This window comes from Peromyscus maniculatus, chromosome 21, assembly GCF_049852395.1.
Source record: "Peromyscus maniculatus bairdii isolate BWxNUB_F1_BW_parent chromosome 21, HU_Pman_BW_mat_3.1, whole genome shotgun sequence".
Lineage (NCBI taxonomy): Eukaryota > Metazoa > Chordata > Mammalia > Rodentia > Cricetidae > Peromyscus > Peromyscus maniculatus.
The window spans coordinates 32,722,460-32,748,932 of record NC_134872.1 but is presented as its reverse complement, the minus strand read 5'-3'; the positions used below and the strand labels follow the sequence as shown (position 1 = coordinate 32,748,932).

Below are 26,473 nucleotides of genomic sequence, written 5' to 3'. Positions count from 1 at the left end.
TCTGCAAAGCCTCCAGTATTCATGTATGCACCTTCTCTCCGGTCCCCTTCACCACCCAAAGGCCCCACCTCTAAGCACTGTGCTAGGGACCAGTCTCTTCCTTCTTACTACCCTCAGTGGGGATTAAATCCAACACAAGGGCCCAGGTAAGGAGATGCATTCAAACCACGTTTACCAGTGGTTCGACAGGAGATCACTATCACAGGGGTGGCCAGTCATGCCCGAGTGTGCCCACTAACCATGATGACGGCTCCAGATTACCCTGGAATATAATCAGGAAGGTTCTGTGGAAGGACAGCCGAGCTGAGCTGTCAGTTTACCGTGGTGGCCTCCTCAGGTGAGTATGAAGTTGTCTGTAGCCAGCAGTGCCAGCTTGTCCCTTCAGGTTTGCGGTGGAAGTGGGCCGGTGTCATCGCCGAGGCCAAGTGGGTGTAGGTTTTTCTTTGTTGCTAGAAGAGGATCAGTTTCACTGGCGTGGGCAGAGGTGAGAGAGACATGGGACAACTGAAAACGAAATCACACCGGATGTGGTGGGTGTTTGGGGTGAGGTGCCTATCCTGTCTTCCTCCTTGTACAATCCATAAAGGTCCGTGCCAACGGCTCAGTGGGTGAAGCCTTCAGTCGTTAGGAGGCGTTTTGTGCTGCGCATGGATTTTTCTCAGGATGTCTGTGGCCAGCGTAGACTCTAATAATGCTGGAAAAATTCCATTTGTTGTTAGCATTCTAGGGCTTTTTCCACCGAATTCTTTCCCCTGTGTATTCTTTTTCTTTGCTTGAGAATGTTACTGCAAAGAAATGCCCCTGCCCTATTCTTTAGCCTTTCAGTTAAGAATGACAAAGAGGCCGGGCAGTGGTGGCATACGCCTTTATAGTCCCAGCACTCGGGAGGCAGAGCCAGGCGGATCTCTGTGAGTTTGAGGCCAGCCTGGTATACAGTGCCAGATCCAGGACAGGCACCAAAACTACACAGAGAAACCCTGTCTCGAAAACAACAACAACAACCAAAAGAACGGTAAAGAGAACAGCGTTGGTGAATGGGTCAGCGCTTTAGTGGTGTTCTGACCGGTTTTGACTGACTCCCCAGCCGTCTCTCCTAACACACCCTCTGTAGTAATGTTAAGCATTGTTGACATATTTTGCCTTAAAAAAAAAAAACCTTCAGAATTCTGTAAACCACAAAATACACATAACTTGGAAGTGGAAAAAGTCAGCCCCCTGTGGTCATGGAGAGCCCCTCAGAGAGCTGCCTACTGGCTTTCTTAGGAGGAAAGCCAAGGCCTCGGGGTGGAGCCCCAGGGTGTTCAGATTTCCCTGAGTGCGATCAGTTCATCTCATCTGGCACTCCTCAGTCCCAGACCAAACCAGCACATCCCCACCCACCCTGGTGCTGGGCCTGTTCCCCTGTCCCTGACAGATTGCCACCCAAGCCCTGCTGGAATGCATAGGCTGCTACAGAAGGCCAGTTCCATTTTTGGAGAACACAGATTGTTAGAAAGTGCTTCCTTAAATAGAATCAAAAATTTTACATTTCTCCAACTTCCTCCCCTTGGCTCTGACTCTGCCCTCCAGGGCTTTGCCAAGCAGAGCAAATCTCTTCAGCGAGAGTGATGTTTCTTCTGTGAGCTTCCGTCCCAATTTCAACCCATAGTTCTTTGGAAACGTTTGCATTAAGCATGAAAGATTGCAAAAAGTACAGATAAAACGGTATTATAGATATCTATCCTTATTAACAGGAGTTCATTTCATAGCCAAGGGGCCTTTGGGACTCGTGAGAAGTGGCCCCCATTACATTTTTTTTCTGCCTTTTATATGTGCATGCACACAGAAAATGAGGACACATGTGCCACAACATGTATGTGTGTGTGGGGGGGGCGAGTCAGAAGATAGCCCACAGCAATTGGTTCCTTGTTTCTACCCTGTAAGTCCCAAGGATCGAACTCCTCAGGTCTTCTGATTTGATGTCAGGTGCCCTTTCCTTTGAGGCCCCTCACTGGCTTGGCTCCCATTTTTAGTAAATTTGTTGTTGCTGCTGCTGCTGCTGCTGCTGTGTGTGTTCATGTATCTGTCATGATCGCCTTTGCTGTGGACAAAGAGGAACCTTGTTATCAGAGCACATGCTTCCTGTTGAAGCACACGATCTCCGGGTGCAATGATTTCTTTCTCTACAGCCTGACTTACACCAGTTTGTAGGCTGGAGAAAAGTGCAAGTGCTTTCCGTGGTTCCTCTGGTCTCCCGGGCGTCTCTTGTAATACAGACCTCGGAGACTTGAGTGTTCGTGGCTTCCTGTTTAGTTAGGGACTCTGATGTGTCCTCGGAGTTAAAAACATGAGTTCACAGACTGTATGTGCAGAATGGGAAGCATCCCTGCTGTGTGGCGGTATCAGAACAGTATTGACCTGTGCCCCATCCCTTAGCTTCTTGGACTGCGTGCTGTCATCCATGGTAGGACTTCCACGCTTGATGCCTAGTCTGGAGCACATTGCACAGGAGTCACCAACAGAGCCACAGTGTGATGAACTAGAGCTTCTGTCTGTGAGGGGAGGAGACCGTGGCTCTGTGTGGCTGTCTGTGTGCCTTGGAGACTTAGGTCTTGTCTCGCACAGTGTCTTCTTCCAACCACTTGAAGGCAACAGTATATTTGACAAAAACATCTCTTCGAAAGTATTGACATTCTTTCCTTTCAATGATTTGTAATTGAATAAAACAAGCTCATCTCGTATTTTCTTTGATGAGGGCAAAGCATTTATCCGCTGGGTCTCCTTTCATGTTCAGCTCCTGCTCACGAACAATCCAGAAAATGTTCCCGTGCAGAATAAGGAGTGATTGGTTGTCAAGTGCTGTTTCTGAGGGCAGTGTCCTGGCATAGCTGTGAGCTCAGCCGTGAGCCAGCCCCAGCTACTTCTGGCCTTGACATTGCAGTTTGCCTTGCATGACTGTGGGCTAGATCTTGTAAAGCGCCATGCTAAGCCTTTTGGGGTGGAGACACTTGTCCCTGGGAGATGATTTTCACAGATTTCTCTGCAAGGGCCCCAAGTGCAGTTTTTGTTACTATTCTGATTCTAGCCAGAACCCACCACAGCCTCAAGGGAGTTGAGCCTTGCCTAGGTGATGATGAACAGCGGAAGAATTCGCAGCATTTGGATGGCCTCTGCAAGGACGGGAAGAAAATGGGGGTGAAGAAAGGGGAAGATCAAGAGACAGACGTAACCTGATCCAGACCCAAACAGGAGACTGGGAGGCCTTAAAGCGGGGCACATGGAGGATGGGAACATAGGCTGGCAAGAGAGAGAGGCAAGATTGTCCCCGTGCTGGTGCACTGGGTGAGGTGATAATCCGGATGCTTGCCTCATAGGGTGGCACATGTTTTCTTTGCTTTCACCAAGTTCCTGCCTGGGACCCCTCAGGTTCTAGGATTCCTTTGCTGTACTGCCAGGGGATCCAGCCTGATATTGGAGCCCTCTGGCAGACAAGGACAAGAGCTGTGTGCTTAGAAAAAGTATTTTACAGTGAATACTTAGGGAGTATTAAGAATATTAAACACCTCTGTCAGAGAGGACTTGCCTTGGAGGCTGGTCTGGTCTTGATCTTACCATGTAGCCCAAATCACCTAAATTCCCAGCAGCCCTCCTTATTCAGCCTTCTAAGTGCTGGGACTTACAGGTGTGAACCACGATGTGTGACTTCTCACAGTTTGAACATGAGGGCCACATGCGGTCTTCCAGGGTATACGGACTTCATGTATTTGGAGGAAAGTAAACTAGTAGTCCTAATTCTGGTACCTCTCTGTGACAGGGATGCAGTGGTCCCCTGTAAGAACCGTGCGCTAGATCACAGGGTCAAGCCGTCTCTTTCCCATTGGTGCCATCAGATTTTGCTTCTCTTAAAGCATACCTGTTTTCCACAAAGGACCTTTACAGTTTCCTTAGCCATTCTAAGTTTTGTCTTCCCCCAGTCTTGTCAGTGAACTGGTAGGAAGTAGTAGTGGGCAGGATCCAGGTGTCACAGATCGCAAGGGACACTGGACGCCTACAGCAACTACCTGATAAATGAACTCGAAGCAGTGTGCAAGTCACATAGCACGCTGTCCTTGCCAAAACAGCCTACCCCATATACATTTTTTCCATCAACAGTAAAGATGCCAAATTCTGTCTAGAAAGGATTTGGGGGCTTTAAACAGTAGAAAGAGGCCCTTGAGCCAGTGGGCATGCTAATAGTTTTTTGTTTTGTTTTTTTTACTTACATAGAAAGATATAGGTTGTTAAATTAAGCAAGATGTGTATAGTCAGTTGGGATGTGAACTTATAAAAACATCTTTTGTTACATAGAAGCAGGTGATACCAGTCCTGGCCTGAGAATGGCCCTGTGACCTCCCTAAGAACACCAGATAGGAGATCCAGAGTACACTTCAGCTCTGACTGATGTGTTTGTCTACATAGAGTTGACCATCTGGGTTGAGTGGCAGGCCTCCCTGTGCAGTAGATTGGAAACTATCTTCAAGTTAGCATTTGTGGAATGTTGGAGAACAGTTTAGAAACAATGCTTTCCTCATTTTGGACATGAAAAACTAGGTCCTGATAACACCCAGAGATGATGATGATGATGATGATGATGATGGAGGAGGAGAAGGAGAAGAAGAAGAAGAAACAACTAGGTCCTGATTAGCACCCAGAGTAGATGATGATGATGAAGACGAAGAATAGAAGAATAGATGTAGATTTCCCAGTTTGGTGGATGTGTTTGTGTGTAGTACTGGAGTGGTCTCAGCAGCTTAGTCTCAAATGGCTCATGGAAACAGGGCTCCTGTCACCTTGCTGTGCATTAAAAACATACAGGCGTGCTTAGGGAGTTCTTTAGAGAGACCACCCTGGGCTTCAAGGCATCTCATGGTCAGGGATGCTATGACATGAGCCCCAGCTCTGTAGGATTGTTTGCAGTACTGTAGTGACTTCAGTGCGGAAGTAGCCTTTCGGAAACCAGACAGTATCGTGAGTATGCACTGCGATCGAATGTAAGGCACAAGAAATCCACAGGTGCCCATGCATTCTGCCGGTTCCATTCCTCATCAGAACAATGCCCTGTGGTTGACCTGTTTTCTGTGTATCTCTAGGATGAGAGTAAGGAATGCCTGCCGCTTGCTCCAACTACCCAGACTGTTTCTGAGCCATTGTTCAGGTCTTGTTTATGCAGGTATTTCTAAGAGAGGAAGTCTCACAGCAGACCTCCTGGGATCCTGGCTCTTCCAATCTCCGCCCCCCTCCCCTTTTCTGTGGTGGTCCCTGAGCAGGAGCTGTGCTGCTGCTGAATCAGTTGGGGTGAGGATCCGTGCATCATCGTGTCTGTTTGTCATTTTCTGTAATGGTCTCTTCAGTACAGAGCAGTTAGCCCTCAATCAATATACACACAAACAACGAAAACAAACTCAGCAGGTTGTATTTATGTATTTGTCCATTTGTCTGTAATATATATGTAACAACAATAATCAAAGAAAAAGAGGCTATCAGTTTGAAATGGTGAGAGCAGGGGAGGGGTTGAGCAAGGAAGAGGAAAGAGACAAGTGGTGTGATTATATATTAATTAAAAATGTAAAAAAATATAATCTCGGAAATGGTTATATTTCATAAAACTATCAAGTAGCTGTCTTCGGTCTTTAAAACGGCACACCTTTAAGAAAACTGGAATATGTAGAAAAACGTAGAAGAAAGCACATCCTCTGGGGTCTCTTGGCTCTGAAAGAACCAGTTAGCATTTGTATCTAATCTCTTGGTGTTTGTATGCATTATAGTTAGATTGCTTGATCGCTCGTGGCTGTTCTCAGTGGAGTTAGTGCAGAGCATATGGACTCTTTCTGCAGGGTGCCTGACACTGGCCAGGGAACAGCAGTTTTCGGACAGTCCCTACACTTCTCAGTTTGGGGGAATGCTTAGAGTTTTTGTCCTTTTTTTTTTAATCCCATTAAGGGATATGTTGATTTTTGCAGTGTATTTGTTGTCGAAGTCGTGGGCTTTTCTGTCCTGCCTGTTCTTCAGGAATGAGAACAATGCTGCTAGCCACCCTGCCCTGCCTGGAACATGCTTCCTAGCCAAGTCACTCCATGGAGCGGCTTCATTAAAGAACAGGCTTCATTAAAAGCCCAACACGCCCTTGGAAAATTTGTATTATAACATGCGAAAGGCCGGATCTCAATTCTGTCTTAGATGTCCAGCCTCTCCCGAGGTCTGTTCTGTCATGACTTCATCCTCTCTGTGATGTCGTATCTACCATGGTGTAGGCATGAATTAAACATAATGCATTGTAATTTAGAATCCATTACAACTCTGTCTCACCAGATTGTTCACAATAGAAACAGGCTGTCACATGTATTACTGCTGGAATACTATGGAAACTTCTATAGCTGTGCTGCCAGACACTCAGATTTGTTTTTGTATGTCACAAGTTTCCAAGTGTTTAGAACCCAAAATGTAAAACAACTTCCAGCAGATGAGTGGGAGGATAATTAGAAAATAAGAGAGATTGTTTTGAAGGAAAAAAAAAAAATTACTAATAGGACAAAAAGCGAGGTGGGACCGTGAGACGTGGGAGGAGTGTGTGCCTCAGAAAACTTGGAGAAGCAGGTGTGGAGCTGACTATGGGTTCATGGAACCCATGCTGCTCTGCCCACTGGGCAGTAGTAGCCCCTTGTGTCTTCATGGAGGACAGAGAGTCAGGTTCAGTTCTGTGAGCCCCTGCGTCTGTCTGTAGGTTCCACATGAAAGGTTCTTCCACCAACTAGGAGCAGACTGAAAATAATCAGGGATGTTACTGTGTTTATATGAGTACGTACAGAGCTCCGTTCTTGTCTTTATTCCATACAATACAGTACATCATCTACATAGTGCTTACGTTCTATTGGGTGATGCTTGACTAACAGTACATGGGAGGGTTGCGTAGGTTCTGTTCTATGCAAATACTCTGCCGTATTATATAAGGGATGTAAGGAGACATAAGTTTTGGTGACCATGGCCGACCCGGGGATGCTGCCCTGGGGATCCTGAGGGCTGTCTGTGTTTCGAGATAACTGACATATTGATTGCTTCTTACAGTATCACCATGTGGCAGCTTTCTAAAGACACCCCTCCCCCCGACCCCCAAGCTAAAGAGTTTATTCAAGCTGTGGAACAGAGCGACATGGACTAAAAATGCCTGGGAATGAGTAAAAGCGTCTTACCGTGTTTCTGACTGCGTTTCCCCATATGGCCTGCATTTGTTGTTCGATCCTATCCATATGTCTGAAATGTTCCTTTTCTCGACTGCATGTTTCCCTCCGTGGCTGAGGCTCCTTGGGGCATCGCTAACTGGCACCATGCAGCTGTACTGACTGCTGAGCGCCACCACCACCCCCGCTCCCATACTTATCTGAGCTCCTGCTGGTACCCGCTTTCCTATGGCCCTGGTCTTGTGCTCACTCTTGGTAGTATAGAGAGGGTAGGTGGGCATCCAAAGGCTCCTCTGCTTGATGTGCAGAGAGCCAGGGTCTACTTAACGGGCTCAGCCAGTACAGGTGGTGCTGAGTACTTTCCTATGGGGTCAGCCAAGGTGCTCACATGTGTGACCTTTTGCCTAGAGCAGTGGTTCTCGTCCTGTGGCTCGTGACCACTTTGGGGTCAAAAGACCCCTCCCCGGGGGTCACGTATCAGTTGTCCTGCTGCTCCATATCAGTTATTTTCATTACAATTAATAACCGAAGCAAAGTTACAGTTATGAAGTAGCAGCGGAAATAATTTTATGGTGGTGGTGGTGGGGGTCACCATGACACAAGGAACTGTGTTAAAGGGTCGCGGCAGTGGGAAGGTTGAGAACCACTGGCCTAGAGGTTTGCCCCTCCAGGCTGCTGTTGCTTCTCGGCTCTGTTCCTGAATTCACAGGGTCTGCAAATGTGCTCCCGGGTTGATGTTCGTTTCCGCAGCTGTGGAAGGCGCTCTGCAGTTCTTAGATAGTTCTGAGCTGCACCACCTGTGTTCCTTCGAGGAAGTACGGTGTTGGGTAATAGCTAGTTGTAGGAAATTTGCTTGATTTTCGTCTTTTTTTATTTCCTTAGGAAACATAGCTGTTGACTGGCTGACTTGTAAAATTTGCAAGTAGGTATTTGTGAGTAGAGTTAGTGGGTAACACGCAGTCATTGCCATACTACTAATTGAAGTTGACCGGATCCACACTATTTAACCTGGTATGCTACGTTAAAAATGTGGCATTGACGAAAGTTAGCTATGTGGTCCTCAAAAGGACCCCTGGATCCACTGTGGCTTTTATATATGTTATTTTTTTTTTTCCTGTGTAGATAAGTGTATGGACTCTATGCTGATTTCTAGAAGGTGCTTTTAGACCACTATGCCACACTTTGCTATGAAAGCCAGACAGTTGAGGCTTAGCCAGAGCAAAGTCCCATGTGACCCAGCTGGGCACTATTCACTGTAGGCCATCAGTAACTGAGGACTCAGAGGTAGGAACACAGGCCTCTGGAGGACTGGGCATCAGTCACCTCTGTCTACCCAGGGCAACAACCAGTCTGTCCAGCTATCCTTGCCTTGTTAGTGGTGGCGCTAAGACCGTTTGTTGTGTAGACTGAGTAGCCTCTCTGGGATTACTCCTGGACACTCTGATGCGTAATCTACTTCTGACCCCGAGGGCAGGAGGGAGGTGACACCTGCCCCCGGGGGAGCACTATAAGATAAATCCATGCAGCTCAGCTGAGAAAGCCTTACCTCTCCTCCTCTCCAATTGATCCACCTCCGCCTCTCACTCCAGCATTAATCAAAAGCCTTGTCTACAGCATGCCCCTTGGGTTCTTGCTGTGTGCCAGTCACTTAAATCCAGGGCTTTCCCCAGCTACTTCACCCACCTGGCACTGCCCTCCCCACCACCCATATCTGTGGCAGGGACAACAGAAGAGTTTTGCTGTCGAATTCCCAAGTCCTAGGCAGCCTGGGAGCTGGGTCCCAAATGTGACTCATTAGACGGTCCTGCAGGAAGGGCATTTGCCTGTGTCTTCCCCGTGACCAGTTTACTCGTTCTAATTTGTAATGTTCAGTTTCTGTAGCTCCAGTACAATCTTGGAAAGCGAGGTGTGTGCTCAGCTTCTGCTGGGGCTCAGACCCCTCCAGTCATCCTGGAGAACGTCACTGGTAATCTGTGCCTCGTCTCGCCCTTTTGCATATTCAAAACATCCATACCCCTAGCTCGGGTGTATGTGTTGAGAGGTGCTGAATATGTATTTTCATCAAAAATTGTAATGAAAAAAATCAAGGTATTTTCATTGGCATCTGTGTTACCATTTGGTTTTGCATTTTTTTTTTACATCTCTAAATCATTTTTTTTTCCAACCTTGAATGTTTAGAGTTGCATTACTTACCTGCCTGCTAAGAAAGGAACAGCTCTCATTTGTGCCAGGAATTCAGAGTTCAGAGCCCCCTGTGCACAAGGAACTGTGTGACGCTGGGGAGAGCCAGTTACCCCAACCCCTCCATCCCCGAGATGGCTCTTGGTGCATCTGCCCCGCGGAAGAGGGACTGCCTGGGCAGAGAGAAGACCAGTGGTGACGGCGCTCACCCGGCTCACAGATCTCCACATTTCCTCCCATGCTTAGCATTCAACTCTGAACTTGGAAGTTTTATCTGACACTCAGCAGAGTGCTTCATTATAAGGCACGCACCCCTAGAAAAAGAAATCAACATTCGTTTCAGAGTCGGGAGAGAAAAAAGAGAGGGAGGGTCCGGAATTAGTACGACCCCTTGTTGGCCTCACCCTTCTTCTACCCTCACAGGCACACAGTAAGATTTTGAGCTTTCTCAAAGGGCAGGGAGAAGAAATAGCTCTCGGAAACGGCTGTGGGGCATGGGCCAGGGGAGGGACTTGTCCATCTTTGGTGGTCATGCTATGGCTGAGGTGATCTGGCTTTAAAAAAAGAAATCACTGGCCATTCAGATCCCACTTCTTCTCTGCTGTAAACATCTTCAAATCATTACTGGCCTAATAGTGTGTCTGTAGGACCAAAGGAACTGGCCACATTTGTGACTGAGTCCATTTTGATTTAAACTTGACTTTGTCTAACATTGGTTTGTACCCAAGAGCCTGTCCTGTTCCCTAAACCACAAGTGGGATTTCTTTGATTCTTTCTAAGACACTGGCCACAGGGAGATGCATCTGGACCACTCTCTACCCAGTCAGCTTGCAGAAGACAGGCTGCTTGGTGAGCCCTTCTGGCTGTTGGTACTGTCTGTCTGTCATAGATTGCTCATAAGAACTCTGGCAGTGAAAACTAAGACACTCTAGGCTCAGAAACAATGTGTACCTTCCCAGTGCCTCCTGGAGCCAATGAGCATTGTGTACAGCCCATGTGCTTACTGCCTTCTGTCTCTCCCACAGCCAAACTCAGGTGGCTCCCAACCAGAGAAGTGGTCTTTTCAGCTCGCTTGACCACAGACAGCAGTCTCACACGTCGGCATCAGTGGTTTGGCACATTCAAGAAGGTGGAGGTGGGGACTGAAGATGGGGGAAGTCTGTTTTATTTTCTCAGGACTCTGAATCGATGAGACAAAAATCAGCTGAAACCCAGCTTTCAAAAAAGTATACTAAAGTCAGCTTATATCAGGAGAATGTATGTTGGATTCGGGAGCTCGGTTTGTGGTGCAGGGACTCTCTCTCGGTCCTCTTTTGCTCACCTCCAGCCTCATTAAGTGCCGAATGCTGTTGGCATCCGCTGTCCATGGCTTGAGCAACACATGTGTTCCCCCTGGCTCAACAGCGCATGTAGAATGAGCCCTGCCAACCCATGGAGAAGAGCCCTGTGCCTGAGAGGGTTTAGAAGTGCTGACCGGGTTCAAACTAGAGTCGCTGTATTATCTTACATGGTCAGCCTGTCCAAATATCCTACAGTTAGTGTCTTAGGGTTTCTGATGCTGTGGCAAAACACCATGACCAAAAGAAACTTGGGGAGCAAAGGGTTTATTTCACCTTCTACCTTAAGTGGCCATAAAGGAACACTGCTTACTCGATTGCTTCCCGGGAGCAACATCATCTCCCCCACCCCACCCCACCCCCGGGGGGGGGGGTGGGGGACGCCCATGGTATTAATCAAGAAAATGCCCACAGGCCTGCCTGCCTGCCAGGGGGCATGATTTTTTCACTTAAGGTTCCCTCTTCCCAAATGACTCTTAACTTGTATTGACAAAACACTAACCAGCACACAGCACATTCAAGGTTTGTCTTTTCACTTATCCTGGTGGTTTTGTTGTGGTTGTTAAGTTGTTTTAAACTTTGATCTGCAATAGCTGAGTTTGCTTTTACCAGCTTTTACCACAACACTAGATGCAAATCACGTCATCAGATGGTGATGTGGAAGCCCTCACAAGGCATGTGTGTGTTAAACGCTTCTTCTCACATGAAAAATTTCCAGTGGCCACTTCCCTTACTCAAATCCTGTCAGATCTCATGGCCTCTAAATCATAAAGGCCTTTCTTAATTTTTAGTTGACTTTAATAACTGGTCCTGACTCTAATGGAGGAAATCCCCGCACATTAATACCCTTTAATCACAACAGTTTAAATAGTATTCTGAGTGTAAGGAATATTTTTAGTTAAATGTCACTTATGTTACAGATATGATTAGTGACAAAATGGAGTGATTTGCCCCAGAGTTCCCAAAATTCAAGCACACACCATCTGAACGAGTTAGCGTGAATATATTTCAGAACTATCAAATTTGTTTGACATGTTCTCTTAAATCTGCAGGGCTCCAGCTGGAAGATGACAGTCAGATCCATGTCTCATAGGTGTTTGTTAAAGCAGCTCTTCATCTTCGGGGTTGGGGGTGCATAGAAGATTTTGACTTTAAAATGACTAACATTAATAATGTATGACATACTCAAACTTTTATTAGAACTCAGTCTTTAGTGTGTGTAATGTTATTCAGGAAAGTTAAAATGTGCCTATTATCATCAATAAAAATGTAGCTCAGGACTCCAGAGCTAACACCAGGTGCTCAAAAATTGTCACCGACGTGGGAAGTGTAGTCCGCCTTTAACTCCAGCTCAGCTGTTAGCCACCGAATAAAAAATACAGTTCCACGGTGCACATTTTATTTCGTACAGATGACACTGTGGTACAGTCTGTGGCCTCTGGGTTTCTAGAGAGGTGGCTTCATTAGGAGCTTGATTGCCTTCTGTAGCTGGCAAACCTTACCCACCTTGGGCAGCTTTGTGCCAAGGAGGGCTGCTGCCTGGCCCGGGACAACTTAGCCAGTCCAGTCAGCCCTCCGGAGGCTCTAAAACCCTGTGTCGACTGCTGAGCGTATTGTTGATCTCCCTGCTGCCTAGGGTCCTGTGGAGCGGAAGCGGCATTGTAGCTGCTCAGAGGTGCTAAGGAGGAAATATCAGGGACAGGGGCACTTGCCTCTGAGTCTCCTTGGCAGTATACGACAGGACTCAGCACAGCAGGAGCTGAAAAATGCCAGCCAGGCTGCTGTGCCCCAAGCTTGATGTGTTGAAACCTCATCCCGTCCCCCTCATCACCACCACCTCTTGGGAAGTGTGAGTCCTTTGAGAGGCCTCAAAAATGGTGGCTGAGTGTTCTTTTTAAAGAGGGCTTAGGGGAACCTCTTTCCCCCTTCCCACCAGGTGAGGATACAGCCAGGAGACCCCACTCTACAGCTGTGTGGCAGGAGGTGAGACCTCACCCAGTCTGCCAGCTCTGTGATTTTAGACTTCCAACTTCCAGAACTTCAGGAGATTAATTTGTGTCGCCCATGGTACTGTGTAGTAGCAGGTTATTGCACAGGTGGACCTCTAAGATTTCTTAATTGTAAATGCCACAGCTGTGTTTTTCTGTTGGGAGAAGTAAATGCAGGGCCCTGGAAACAGTCTGTAAGTATTTTGCTACCCAGTACCATCCTCGTATGCTAATAGATTTCAGAAGATTGAGAATTTTCTCGGAGCACAGATCTTCAATGTCGATGTTAAAATCTTGCTCCTAAGACCCAGAAAACAGCATCTTGCCAGTGTTTTGTTTTGGGATTTTCTATTCCTCCTTTGTTCTTGTTTTTTTTCCCATGCCACTGTATTTCAGTTTATGCATTATTGAACAGGCTGTAGGTAAAGCCATTACTTTGCACAAACATGATACTTTACCTGACCCAACATACAGCTTGCTAGCAGTTGGAAAGTTTCTAATGGGCTCTTTCTAGATATTCTGATCCATATGATTTATGTAAAGCAAGCTGAGGCAGCACAACCCAACTGAAAAGCTCACACCCTCAGGTCAGTTCTGTGAGGGATGATGTTATGATTGACGTGAGAATTGGAAAGAGGGATGTGTTATTGAACTCTCATGCAGAGTTTGGTACAGATAACCCGATATACACTGTGTCTGGGTCAGTATAAGACAGCAGGTTCCAGGCAGGTTTGTTCTGGGTGGGATGTACTGAGGACAACAGGAGGGACCCCACTGTTGGTGCCTGTCTCAGGAGTTGGTTGTTGGAACCCCAGTGAGGAGGATTCTGGAGACGGCACTAAAAAGTACATGTCCCTACGCCTGTGGTGGAGATGGGGTGAGCAGACGCTCTGGGTCGTAGGAGTTCTGGTCTGCCATGTTTACTTGGGTTTGCTTTTTATAGCGGATAAATATATGGCTTGGGTCCTTGAGAAGGGGGTGTGAAGGCTTGCCCCTCTCCATGAGAAAATATGTCAGATTCTAGGAGAAAATCATAGCACTGTGTTAAAATAGTGAACACATACTGGAGTTCAGATTGTGTTTCTGTTACAAGTAAAAAAAAAAAAAAAAAAAAAAAAAAGAGGTGGTGTTGAGTTTAATGAGAGAAGAGATGGAGTCGGAAGCCACGCTGGACCAATGCTCACAGAGAGGAAGGGAGTGGGGCCGCCATCCTATGCCTTCTTTGCCTCAGCTGCCTTGTCGTAGCTTCAGGGAAGGCAAGGCCGGAAGAGCGGGCTGGGAGCTGTCACAGGCCAGTCTGGACCTGGGATTGCAGTTTCTCTTGCGGTCCCTCACACAGGCGGTTAACACCATGTAGGTGCCCAGCTCCCCGCTGCCCCCAGCCCCAGGCCACCGCTGCTCTCCCTGAGGTCCTCAGCAGTAGAGAGAGGGGGGCAGATTAAAGCTTGTTGTGCCAGTATTCAGGGTTTCTTGTCCCTTCTATTTCAGATGACTCTAGTTCCTCTACCATTGGGCAGGTTCAGGGCAAAGAGAATAGGGGAGGAAAGGGGGTAGATGGGTCCCCTTCTCAGCACCCCGCATGACTTTCCCATGCACGCTCTGCCCACCCAGCATCTCTCCAGCCTGTCTGTGCCTGCTCTTCTGCCCATACTCCTTACCCATTATTCACGCTGCTTCTTAAAGTCTCCAGGCTCTGCCTGCTTGTGACTGGAGACTCAGGGAACTGTTTTCATCTCCTACCATCAAAGGAACCATTGACCTCTCCTTTTCTGGCTAGTGGATGGAAGTACGTTCCTGACACCCCAGTTCGCTCTGACAGAGCTGGGCATCTGGTCTGTTATGAATTCAAGATGCTATATGATGGGGTGCGCTGATCTGTGCTGCTTCACTGTCTGGGAATGTCCGTCCAGTTCCCCCATCTCTTTCCCAGCTTGGTCTCCGCACCTGCTGGGGGAGAATGGGTAAGGGATCACATCCATAGCTGAGATAGTGTGACATTGAGATAGTGTGACATACCCACCACCACACACACACACACACACACACACACACACACACACACACACACACACACACACACACACACACACAGTCTGTGCAGCTCCCTCTTGGGTTTCTCTGTCCTGGCTGCTGCCATGAGAATACTCGGCGTCAGAGACCCAACTCCCAGAAGGCTTTCTACACCCTTGGCCTTCAGGCATCGCTGGGATTGTGGATAAGAACCTTTTGAAGAGGACTTTGGACCTCTTGTGACAAAATACTGTTCTGATCAAAGAAATCCAAAACCTTTACTCAGTTAAGAATCCCTTGATTCTGGAATACTTATGGGTTTCATATGCATCGTCTGAACTTAGATGCCCTTGACAGACTTCCACATGTTGAAATCCTGACCACCCCAGGACCTCAAAACTGGGATTGCCTGGAGATGGGGCCTTTATTTATTTATTTGTTTGTTTATTTTGAGACAGGGTTTCTCTGTGTAGCTTTGGAGCCTGTCCTGGAACTCGCTCTGTAGCCCAAGCTGGCCTCGAACTCACAGAGATCCGCCTGCCTCTGCCTCCCGAGTGCCAGCATTAAAGGCATGCGCCACCACCACCGGGCTAGATGGGGGGGCCTTTAAAATAGCAATTAAAACAAGAATAGTAAGACAAGGTAGGCCCTGCCCCAGTGTGGCTTGTACGAGAATGACACACATAGGGAAGCCTAGGTGAGGACTGAACCAAACCTGGGATTGCAAACCAAGATGTTAAGTAAAGATCTTCAGTAAAGTAGAAATCTAGACTTTGACCTAAACATTCTCACTTGCCCTAATGTAACCCCTCTACGTGAGTCAGACGCTGTGGTCCAAATCAAAGCAGTAAGTGCCACCACCTTAACTGGGTTAGTGTGTTCACTTTGACCCGTTTGCATCGTCTCAAATGCTCCTGGCCCTGAGCTGCGGTCAGTGGCACCACTACACAGTGGAGGATGATGGCAGCTCACAGCCCTTCCTCTGGACCTGCACCCTGGGCAGAGCAACCCTGGGGGCCAGCCTGCTTATTCTGCAGGTTACAGATTCGAGAACTCAAGTATCCCTGGAGGTCATTCGGTGTCACTGGGAGGAGGGGAGTCTGCAAGGGGCTCCACAGAATGCCCCAAGCAGAGCTGATGGGAGAGTAGTCCCTGAAAAACTGAGAAGTCTTGCCCCCTGCAGTGCATCCCCTGCTCTTAGCCAGTGCATTTTTCTCCCCTAGAATTTTCTGGAGTTCTACATTTTAACTGGGTCAAAAGCTTGCTTGGGTGAGGACTTCTCGAAATTACTCTCCTGCATATGGAAAGGAGTGTGTTTCACATTACAGGACAGTGTTTACTCACATGTGGATGAAAAGAGGGTGCACAGGCTAACCACGATGCTCTCTGAAGATTTTCTTATTCACTTAAACTCACTCCATCCGCTGACTTTTTTGCAACCTGTTCAGTTGATCTGAGGATCCGCTTGCAGGTTTCCCATCACAGTCTTCGAAATCCTGCCTTGGAATCAGTATGTCAGTGGATCTTCTACTAATTCGCTCCTCAGTCTGTTGTGGAAAAATTCAGTCCAGTGTATTGTGAGCACAGATGAATTGTGGGTAGGGAGGGAAGTCAGAAGGGCCACCATGCAGGCAGGTAATACGAGGACAGTGCATTCAGGGAAGCAGAGAAGGAGGGGTCTTGGAGCAAGGTTACAAACTATTCAGGAGGAAGGTACTGTGGATGCAGGGCAGCCACACAGCTGTACCGTTTTCTTTTCCAGCTGGTCACTGTCATTTGTAACCAGTCTTTGTGATGCCCTGATGGGAAAAACAAAAACAAAAACAAAAAACACTCCCACGCCCTCAAAGTGTGGGAATGGGCATGGTATACAACGTGTGCACAGTGCCAACTGAGTCCTCTGCCGTGTCTTCACAGGCCTTGGAAAGACGCGGAGGAAGCCGAGCGCTCGGGATGCATCCCCAACGCCAAGCACCGATGCGGAGTACCCAGCCAATGGCAGCGGTGCTGACCGCATCTACGACCTCAACATCCCTGCCTTCGTCAAGTTCGCCTACGTAGCTGAACGAGAAGATGAGCTGTCCCTGGTGAAGGGCTCCCGCGTCACAGTCATGGAGAAATGCAGCGATGGCTGGTGGCGCGGCAGCTTCAACGGGCAGATCGGCTGGTTCCCCTCCAACTATGTGCTGGAGGAGGCCGATGAGGCCGCAGCCGAGGCCCCCAGCTTCCTGAGTCTTCGTCGGGGCGCCGCACTGAGCAACGGCCAAGGCGCACGGGTGCTGCACGTGGTGCAGACGCTGTACCCCTTTAGCTCGGTCACTGAGGAGGAGCTTAGCTTCGAGAAGGGGGAGACCATGGAGGTGATTGAGAAGCCTGAAAACGACCCTGAGTGGTGGAAATGCAAAAATGCCCGGGGCCAGGTGGGCCTGGTCCCCAAGAACTACGTGGTGGTCCTCAGTGACGGGCCTGCACTGCACCCCACGCACACCCCGCAGATCAGCTACACCGGGCCCTCAGCCAGCGGGCGATTTGCTGGTCGCGAGTGGTACTATGGCAACGTGACACGGCACCAGGCCGAGTGCGCGCTCAATGAGCGGGGCGTCGAGGGCGACTTTCTCATTAGGGACAGCGAATCCTCGGTAAGTGCCCGGCTGCCCCTCTGCTGGGGCCACGCTGCCAGGAGAAAGCTAAATGCACAGTTCCCTCACCTGCAAGTTCAGGGACGCAACGCCAGCCCAGGTCTGAGGATGTTCAATGATCTCACAGTTTGCATTACAGTTCATTTGCCTGATTCAGCACTGTTAAATATCTTACCAAGTCTTACTTACAAGTTAGACTTAGTCATGGACATAACAGAAAACTTATTTTGGAGGGTTCTGATCTTCCGTGGTTTCAGACATCCACTGGAGGTCTTGGAACCTTCCTCAGAAAGGACCACCTGTGTGGGTGACGTGACTGGTGTGCCATTCTTTTGTCGAGTTCACTGACTGTACTTAAAATAACAAAATGGTATCTGAGGGCACATATTAAGATAGATAAATACCATGTTGGCACAGGGTCACTGCTCCCAATTTAACTAAATCTGGATTGAGTAGACTGAGGTCTCTGCTGCCGTTCTCCTGGTTGTGGGAAGGTGTGGAAGGTGCCTTTCAGCTCTCGGGTGATTTGGGCCCTGCGGTGAGGCTTCCTCTTTCCCAGTTTTAAGATACGGGCCTCCTTTCCCTTCCTGCTTCCTCCTCGTGTAGAAGGCCCTGGGATTCCTTGCTTGGTGCCATCTACAGCTGAGCATGCAGCAGGTTCTCAGTTAGCAGGTGCCGGGCTTCCGACGGAGCCTTTCGTGTTGCTGGTTTGTCTTTCTTTGTAAAGCACATCATCCCAAGGTTGTCTTTGCTGCACGCAGGGCCACTGAAAAAGCTCATCTCTGGAAAGCTCTTAAAGTACTTACAAACAGGATCGAAGGGAAACCTGGGGTGCTTGAGGGAGATGAATAAATGGGGAATGAGGCCACCTGTCTGGCGCAGCCCGTCCTCCAACAGGTGGCTGCTTGTGTGTGTGTGTGGCGGGGGGCAGTTATGGCTCATTGGGAGTATCTAAAAGAACCAGATAGCTTCTCCACAGGCAGCCTTTCTGTGTGTGCCTCCTGGGAATAACCCATTTTGTCGATCTCTTCCCGGTGACTCTTGGAAAACCTGGAAGCAAGAATTTAGTCCAGCGTGTTCAAGTGTTAACTGATCCTCCTAGGCTGTGGTTTCATGTTTTAAGTGCACGGTGTAAGAACAGAAGGCGTGTGTGTGTTCTGCTCTGCTAGCGCAGTGAGCAGTGTGCGCTCCTGCCCCCACAGGACTGATCTGAGAGACGAGGTCACGGCCCCTCGTGGAGAGGGGCCACTGAAGTCTGTTCTTTATAGCAGAAGGGGCATCGAACCCCTTTATGGTGTCAGCAGCTTTTCAGAGCCGGCCTCAGCCTCAGATGTTCTCAGGCAGGACTCTGAATGCTGACTGCATCTGAAATCTGAACGCTGAGATGTCCTGATCAAGCCCAGGGTTCATCATTGCTGGCAGGACTTCTTCACGTGGCATTGTTCTCACGCCTTGGAGGCTCCATGCATGGCTGCCTTTAGATCACATTCTGGGCCTGTGAGGAATTAAGGATAGCGGTGTCTCTCACACGCAGAGTAGGAACAGGGAAGGCTCTGAAAACCCAATTAGAGTGCAGAATGCCCAGTCCAAGTGCTTGCGAGCCAAATGCTTGATTTGCAGTGGCTTCTCTTGGGAGAGAAGGGGGCAGGAACCACATAGTGTGTGGGGGTGGGGTGGGGGGGAGGGTACTGGCCTCTTTTATTGACAGATGAGAAAAGGATCCCCTAGGGTTTCTGGTCCAAAAAAGACCTGTTAATTTCCTGTGTCCACATAAGCGACCTTCTTCCCACTGATGGAGGCATTGATTTATTTGCAATTTGTTTTAACCCCCTTTATGGACATTTATTCTGCCTTAAGAGGCTGAGGTCAGACAGGCTTTGGTTGCCAGAGGTGTGGGGGCAAAGAAGGCCTTATTGGAATATGTGTCATCTCTAGAGACACAGATTGGCCTGCAACTGTGTGTAGTTTCTGTCCCGGAGGTCTTGGAGTTGTTAAGCTGTGTGGCTGTGCCAAGAACCCGTTACGAGGGTCTCCGATTGTGTTGTTTTGTCCTCTGATGAAAGAATGGGCCAGGTGCGGATTTACTATCTTGTCTATTCACAGCTCCATTCTGTGTTGGTGAAGGGCCTGTCCTGGTGGACACACGGGTGACTCCCTGGTCTTTTTGAACCGTCTGCTGCCTTGCCCATGTCCTGTGTCGTTTTTCCTGTTCTTTGGGGATTTTTCTGGTCGGAGCCTTGTTCTCACAGTCAAGCCCAGGTCACACAGAGCGTTAATTCAGGATCTAATTGATCGTCATGGGGTTGGGGGATAGAAGGTGTTCCCAGGGGCTTGACTCTACCACAGGACTGAGGCAGATGCCTTTGAGCCTGGAGCCTCCATTACAGAAGTGATTGTGGGAAGCCTGACTCCTGAATAGGGAACGGGAGCTGGGGGGAAAACACATCTTCCTGACAGATGTCAATTAAAAATCTGTCTCAGGGGATGCAAGATAAGCAAGGCTCTGGACTGATGAATGCCTAATGTTTCTCTCCTTTGACCAATTAAAATCCACCCATATCTGGGTTCCCAGAAGTCTGCTCTTGAGGAGAGGAGGGTATATTGCAAGTAAAGTGACCATCGCTTCATCTGTGCCTTCCAGGACAGGGGCTAGGCATTTCAGGGCTCTGCTGGAAGTGGGCTGGACTTGAGGAGTGAACGAACAACCAAGCAGGCCCGTTGGTCACATCCCATTTGACTGTCCCATCCCCAGCTGCGGTACCCATCATCCTCTCTCTTCTGATCGCTTCTCCTCCCTTGGCTTCTTTTCCTATCTGCAAATGAGCCAAGGGAGGCACAGTAGTATTGTGAGAACTAACCTGCCTGATGCAGAACATCCACAGAAGTCCTGCCTGCCCGGAATGGGCATCAAATCCCTAGGTATTTGCCTACATAGACTCTGTAGGGATGCTTACAAGGCTGCAATTAAATTAATTTGATTTCTGGCCAGCAGTACAAGCGGTCAGTGGTTGTTGTTGTTCTTTCTCAGTTACAAGATCCCTTGTCCTTGTAGAAGGTACTTGGAAAGCATTGGGTGCAAAGTAAAGAGACATTCTGAAAAGGTGGAGCGGCTGCTGGGTTGATACAAGACAGCATCGGCCAGAGTAGTGTAGGGGGCGTTCCCTCTGCAGACTTTTGATCCCCAGAGAGCTAATAATTCCCCTCCGGTGCTTTATATGCCATGATAATAATTAAGCACTAATGTTTGTTGTGTTTCATACTCGTTTCAGGTAGAGAAAGACTCTCGGTTTAAAAAAAAATTTAATATATTACTGACCACATGAAAAGTCAGGGGTGTTTCGTTTCCCCTTTTAAAACCTATTAATATTACTTGATTAGGAAATTAAAAACTAATGAGTTCTTTGTTTGCAAATTATTACATATTTTAAGTTATTTTTGTGCATATGGATGTCTGCCTGTGTGTATGTATGCATATGTGTGGGGTACATTTGGAGGCCAGAAGAGGACATTGGATCCCCTGGAATTGGGGTTACAGAGGGTTGTGAGCCACCATGTGGGCGCTGGGAATGGAACCTGCCTCCTCTGAAAGACTAACAGTGCTCTTAACCTCCGAGTCATCTCTCCAACCCAACCAAGATCATTATATTTCTTCTAGAAAGCGTTCTAGCCACATTCTAAGAATACAAGTTGCAACATTTTAAGAATTTATTTCTTAGGGAAACATTTCTAATGACAATTTCTTTGACCCATCTGTCTAGATGGGGATTCTTACAATGCAGTTCAGATCCTAATTCCCTCAGGAGCTGTGAGTGTAGAAATTAACTGCCTTCCCATCCCCTCAGCATTCCTGATCTGGGACATCTGGCGCCCATGAACTTTCAGTTTGACACAATCCTTGGTGTCCTTGGTGTCCTTGATTCTACCAGTCCCCTAATACTCGGTGTATTTGTTTTGGCTGGTCATGCCAGAGATAGAAGCAGTGTCTCTCTCCTGTCCATGCTTGGTAAGATTTCCAATACTGAGCTACATCCTGAGCCCTTATCATGGATTGTGGGTGGTTTTGTGTATTTTACAGCAGTTATTAAAACACCATTTCTGGATAACACAATATCCTAAGAATGGTAGGAATGTATGAAGGTAGAAATTAAGACTTTCTCCTAAAGCTTAATTTTCCATAGAACCTTTACTTAGCCTCTCTTAAGTGAGACTCATGTTTTGAAATGTTCTGTGAACTTTTTTTTAAAAAAAAATTCCTCTCAGTTTTAAAAGTAAAGTAGCTATATTTGCCTTGTGTTGGGATTAGAGAATTCAGAAGATCTCTTTGTCAAAGTGTAAGCTGTTTCTGGGTCAGTTTGGAAGACAGGAGCAGTCGAGTGAGTTCCTCCAGGGTTTTCACTACTCAGCTGCTAGCTTCGCTCCTAACTGAAAAGCAGGTTGCCCTGAGCAGCATCTGTATTCATCTCTCCCTGTCTTAGGGTTTCTATTGCTGTGATAAGCACCATGACCAAAAGAAACTTGGGGAGGAAATGGTTTATTTAGCTTATACTTCCACATCCCAGTCCATTATCGAAGGTTGTCGGATCCAAAACCTGAAGGCTGGGACTGAAGCAGAGGCCACAAAGGGGTGCTGCTTACTGGCTTTCTCTCCCTGGCTTGCTCAGCCTGCTTTCTTACAGCACCTGGACCACCAGCCCCCAGGGGTGGCACTGCCCACAGGTGAGCTATGTCTCCCACATCAGTTATCAATTAAGAAAATGCACCACCGTCTTGCCCATAGGCCAATCTGGTGGGGACGTTTTTCAATTGAGGCTCCCTCTTCCAAAATAGCTCTAGCCTATGTCAAATTGACCTAAAATTAGCCAATACACTCTTTTTTCTTGGAGAGGGTGTAATTTTTGTCATGATTTTTGCTCAGTACCAAATGAAAAATTTTCTAACGGTGACCTATTTTTAAAAAATTTTTTAGTCCAGTATATTCTAATCATGCTTTTCCCTCCCCCAAATCCTACCCTTCTTTCTCTTTCTCTTTAGAAAACAAGCAAACAAACGAAATTAAAAAGAAACAAAACACCCATACACATACAAAAACACAAAATCAGAAGCCATAATATACATGCAAAAGACCAAAATAACTCCTATAATATGAGACAAAAAGCTTACAAACATACTATTGAGTTCAATGTTTTATGTTGACCATCTACTGTTGGGCATGAGGTTTACCCTTAAAGTAAGTGTGCTTAATATACCCAGGGAGACTCCATTGGAGAAAACTAATTTTTTTTCTTTTGAAGTGGATGTATTTGCAGATAGCTTCTTTGTTAAAGGGTAGGACCCTGTGTCCGCTTTCTCCTCTCAGTGGTGGGGCCCCATCTGGCTTGAATTTGCACAGGCCTTGTTTGTGCTGCTACAGTCTGAGAGTTCAGGTGTGCATCAGTCCTTCTGTGTCTAGAAGGCAATGTTTCTTAAGAGTCCTCATCCCCTGTAGTTCTTACATTCTTTCTACCTCCTCTTCTGCAGACCTCCCCAACCCTGAGAGGAAGAGTTTGATGAAGTACTGAGTGTTCCAGAATCTCTCACTCTCTGTGTATTGTCCATTTGTAGGACTCTATTAATTACTATCCACTGAAAGAGGAAGCTTTTCTGATGATGGCTGAGCAAGGCGTGCTGATCTGTGGGTATAGCGGTGTGTCATGAGGAGTCACTTTATTGCTATGTTCCTTTGGCACAGTGGTTCCCAACTTTCCTGATGCTGTGACCTTTTAATACAGTTCCTCATGTTGTGGTGACCCCCCCAACCATAAAATTATTTTTGTTGCTACTTCATACCTATAATTTTGCTACTGTTATGAATCATAACAAATATTTTTGGAGATAGAGAGTTGCCAAAAAGGTTGTGACCCACAGGTTGAAAACCACTATGGTTTAGCAGAACAATAGGATTTGGGTTTCCCCTGAGCTCATGTCCTATCCAATCACAAGTTCGTGACCACCTAAAGCAGTGGCCAAGCATGAGTTCATCTCATGGAATGGACCTCAAATCCAATCATACAATGGTTGGTTATTCCTGCAATGCTTATACCACTATTGCATCAGCATATCTTGCGGGCAGGTCGCCATTGCAGATGGCAGGGTTTGTGGCTGAATGGATGACTACCTTTCTCCTGTAGTGTGCAGAGTACTTTCCAGTACCAGGACCACCACTCAGTAGGCATAAAGCCTCTACTAGGTGCCAGCTCAACTTCTCTGTGTTTGGTGTGATATGTAAACGTTGTCTTCAGTAGTAGGACCTTACCATTGACTCTTAAACTTACCAGGCTGTACACACGTTTAGAATGGGCTCTTTTTCTAAGATCCATTGCTCATAGCCTGACTGCTTGCCCCACTCTCAGGTGAGCTAGGGCCCTTGGAGGTAGACTGCACTTCACCAGCCTTTGGCTTTCAGTGCTTACTTTAAAACAGACGGCACACCATTTTCTAGGACCTGTGAAAGGGCATGACAAGTATGGGAGGCTAACTCTTTACGCAAAGATGGCTTATCATGTACATGCACATACTCCAAACTCCAGGCTTTCTGGTCCCAATATTTTTGAGCGAAGGATGCTAGACCTACAGTGCTGAATCCATGTTGACCTTTATGAGTGAAATGTAGATCTAAAGGAATGTAGAAAATAGAGCACACCCCACAACACTTGGGAATCACAATATGTCTGTGAGATGAGTCATCTGAGCCAACAGCTGTCTGCACTGTGGTGGAAAAACATCCCTTGCTCTTCACCATCGCCTACAAGTGGCCTTTTGGTTGTCCCAGCAATGTGTCTAGCTCCCAGGTATCTCATATTCTCACCTCGATCAGTTCCTCCAGCTTGGCTTTGGCCTGCCCAGACGTCAGTACCAATGTGGAGAACCAAAACATCATCCCTACCCCCTGCAGCTCAATATGCCCACCATCTTGGCAAACATATCTCCCCTGTCTCTTTCTGGCTACCTTTCCTTCTGAAAAGTCTTGGCTGGCTTGCAGGCTTGAACCAGGAGCATTTTCCATCCCCCTGCATGCCCCTTTCAATGAAGGTGAACACAAGGATATGTCAGGGACACTTAACTGTGGCGTAGCATTGAAGCCTAAGATAGAGATGGAGACCTTTCTTTGCCCCACAGAGGAGTCGTAAGAGTTTAGCTTGCCTACTGGCAATCCCACACACATACTGCTTAAAGTAGTCTTGAGATGAAATCATAGCAACAGTATGCCTTAGAACATGTTTGTCTTTAACAAAGTACATGCAGAGCAGTGCAGACTGAGGGTGAGTGGGTCTGTGGACCAGCAGGACCATGCTTGCCCTTCTGCTTGCCCTTCTGCTGTAAAGAACGGGGAGTAGATGCTCTTAAACTGAGGGTCCCCATCTCACAGGTGAGAAGCCACATCAGTGTCCTTTTAAGAGTTCTTTGCCATTTCCCATCAAAATGCCACAGGAACTGTTAATGTTTTAGTTATAAAATAACTTCGTTGTAAGGAACTTGTAGATAAAACCATCAATCACACAGCGTGTTCAAGGCGGCCACTCAAACACTTTGCCCGGGCCCACACTCTGACCATCTGGTCTGGATGAGCCTCCATACCCTTAAGAGCCGTCCTGAAGCGGTGCAGCCTCACCTACAGTTTTCCACGTTCCCTGTCAGTTACCTTTTTACAGACTTAGCATCCACAAAAGAGAAAGAACTGTGGCAGAATCGAAACTAGCAGAATCCTTAGCTCTGCCACCTCTTTCACAACTTGTCCCTTTGCCTGCATTCCACCACAGTGTGTTAAAAGTGTCACCTGCTCCAGAGACACAGTGGCTCCAGCAACCACAGTCAGTGTCCCAAGGATATTTGAAAGGTGGACAGAGAGGTGACTCATAGAATGAGCTAGGAAGTCCAGAGATTCCCTGATGCCTAGGGCCATCTTTCAGCTCTCTCCTGGTCCCTAAGAAAACCTGAAAGGCTTACCAGGCGGCCCAAGTGGCCTAAGGCAAAAGCTCTGTTTGATTTCCAGGCGCCACCACAGGAGGACTGCGCCTCCTCCCCATGACTTCCCCTGTTTTTCCTGGCCACTGCTGGTGGCTTCTGTGGTAGGAAAGGAACAGCCTCCCCACCCATTGTGATGCTTCCGTTTCCTGGAGTCCCATCAGAGTTTCACAGATCTTTTGTAGATCATCACTTAATCTTTACTTTTGTGTGTGTATGTGGTGAAACGTCTTCAGGACCAAATTGGCTGTTTCAACAGTTTTTAAGTGTGCGGTTCAGTCAGGGGATACTTTTCCCATCCTTCTGCAGCTGTCAATCTTCAGGGCTCTGTTGCTGTCCCAAACTGAAACTCTGTCCCTATTGAACGCCCACTCCCTAACTGTCCTCTTCCCTGGAATTCCCTTCCCACTCTCTGTAGTTTTTATACTTAGGGGCTTCTTTTTTTTTTTTTTTTTTTTTTTTTTGGTTTTTCGAGACAGGGTTTCTCTGCGTAGCTTTGCGCCTTTCCTGGAGCTCACTTGGTAGCCCAGGCTGGCCTCGAACTCACAGAGATCCGCCTGGCTCTGCCTCCCGAGTGCTGGGATTAAAGGCGTACTTAGGGGCTTCTTAAAGTGGAATTATACAGTGGTTTTCTCTCTGTGCCTGGTTTATTTCACTTCTGATATCCTCAGAGTTCTGTGTTGTAGCAATGTTTTAGAAGTTGTCCTTCTTTAATGCTGAGTAATATTCCATCTTATATATCCATTGATAAACTTTTAAAGTGTTTCCAGTTCATTTGTTTTTTTTATTAATGCTGCTGTGATTGTGGGTATATAAATATTTCTACTTTGAATTCCTTTGTGTATACCCTTTGGTAGGTTTGCTGAATCAAATGGTAAACCTGTTAATTTTTTGAAGACCTACATATGTTTTCTCTAATGATTACACCATTTTTTATCTCTACCAACAGTGCATGGTAACCCAAATACTCCATCTTTGGCAACATTTATTGCTTTAAAAAAATCAAAACGAACAAGAAACAGTCTAATGAGTATAGAGTGGTATAGTATAGGCCTTTAGCCCTTGCCAACCTTGTATGTGTGTAGTGTGTCTACATGTTCCTGTGGGTGCATGTAACCTGTTAA

The 26,473-nt window shown here is 47.3% G+C and overlaps 1 protein-coding gene across 3 annotated transcripts in view; it reads left to right on the top strand.

The window, feature by feature from the left end:
• Nck2 (NCK adaptor protein 2) overlaps positions 1-26,473 on the top strand; it is a 132,515-nt gene that overhangs the window by 100,059 nt on the left and 5,983 nt on the right. For all 3 annotated transcript variants that reach the window (XM_076557331.1, XM_076557332.1, XM_076557330.1), the window contains one exon: positions 16,627-17,348. In XM_076557331.1, coding sequence (XP_076413446.1) covers positions 16,627-17,348 — 722 coding nt within the window. The remainder of the gene's footprint in view (positions 1-16,626; positions 17,349-26,473) is intronic.